The sequence below is a fragment of the Arachis ipaensis genome, chromosome B09 (genome assembly GCF_000816755.2).
Source record: "Arachis ipaensis cultivar K30076 chromosome B09, Araip1.1, whole genome shotgun sequence".
In the NCBI taxonomy this organism is placed as follows: Eukaryota; Viridiplantae; Streptophyta; class Magnoliopsida; order Fabales; family Fabaceae; genus Arachis; species Arachis ipaensis.
In genome coordinates, this window is record NC_029793.2 from 91,887,650 (window position 1) to 91,889,152 (window position 1,503).

At 26.3% G+C, this 1,503-nt stretch overlaps 1 protein-coding gene across 2 annotated transcripts in view; it reads right to left on the reverse strand.

The window, feature by feature from the left end:
• The window catches only part of LOC107616839 (aluminum-activated malate transporter 10), a 3,538-nt gene extending 2,806 nt beyond the window's left edge, over positions 1 to 732 (reverse strand). Inside the window, exon 1 of one of the 2 annotated variants that reach the window (XM_021112241.1) lies at positions 269 to 732. In XM_021112241.1, the coding sequence (XP_020967900.1) occupies positions 269 to 626 (358 nt within the window). In that variant the 5' untranslated portion in view covers positions 627 to 732. The remainder of the gene's footprint in view (positions 1 to 268) is intronic. The other variant, XM_016318751.2, reaches the window with a different exon arrangement.

Sequence of the window (1,503 nt, forward strand, 5' to 3'; positions counted from 1 at the left end):
TATTACTTAAATTATTTTTTATTAGTTTAATATTAATAATAATTAATTATAGTAGAAATATATCACGAATACATAAGATTTTTTTTTCATTTTTTGAGGTTGGTCAAAATAAGAAGAACTAATTTTTTTCCAGAAAAAATCTTATGTACTCCTTATGTATTCCTATTATAATTAATTATCTTGAACGTTAAACTAATAAAAAAATAATCTAAATATCACAGTGCACTAAAATTAAATTTGGTATATATTATAAGTATTAATTACCTACCTGCTGTGTATTCAAAAACTACCACAACTGTCATGACTGCCCACATAGAATTTCCACCAACTCCATCATATAAAGGCTTTATGTAGTAAAAAAATGAAACTGCTGAAAGTGCCACCCCAACTTTCAATCCATGGATGAATTTTCTAGGGTCATCCAAACCCATTTGCCATGCTTTCTTCACAAACTTGCAAACCTTCATACTCACCCCTACCATGGCTCCCCAAATACAAGCCACCATCACTGATGGTAATAACAATAATGATGATAACGCTAATGAGTGGTTATCATGATCATCATCTCCTAGTTTGATCTTCCATTCCACTACTCCTTTCACCACTTCCTTATCTTGTTGGCTCATCTTAGTTTCTTGTTGGAAACTATTTGTTTGAATTATTATTATTATTATCAATGTTAGTGGTAAAAGTGATGGAATATGCAAGGAGAATCTATAGGTGAACAAATAGTAGTGGAAGACACTTACATTTATATAGTTAGAGAATTAATGTTGAATGTGCTTGCTGTATGCAACATGAAGATTAGATAATAATATTATTGATTAGAAAAATAAGAATAAAATATATACTCCACCTTGAATTCCAAAGCAGCAGGGGATTATATTCTAATCTCATCATCACAAGTGTCAACTTTTATTACTTATTTTTTTCTAGAATATGCATGGTATAAAGAGTTTGAGATATCAAGCCTAGAAAATAAAGTCTCACATCTATTGACATACAACTAAATTAAGTGAAATGTATATTATATAAACAAGACATAAATCTTACTTTAAAAATTTAATTAAAATGTGAAGGGTAGATTATTATTATTATTATTATTATTAAAAATACTATTTATATATCAAAATTAATTATTATAATATATATAATTTAGTTTGTTGTTATATATATTTTATATATTAATATATTTTATACTAATAATTAATTTTAATGTACCTCTAACATAATTATATTGTTATTATTAATGTTGTTGTTGTTCATTTAATTTATCAGTTGAAGTCTCCCGTTTTTCCTCTTGACATAAATGATATGATATCACAAAACACTCAGAATTCTGTATGCATTATCTTAGCTTTTGTAAGCACATCTATGCACTCAAACCAAATAAAGTAGCAACATATACATACATGTGTACATCATTTATTACAATTTTATGGGGTGTACTCAACTACAGTCAATTATAGTTTTTTTTTTAATTTTGAAAAAAAATATCAATTT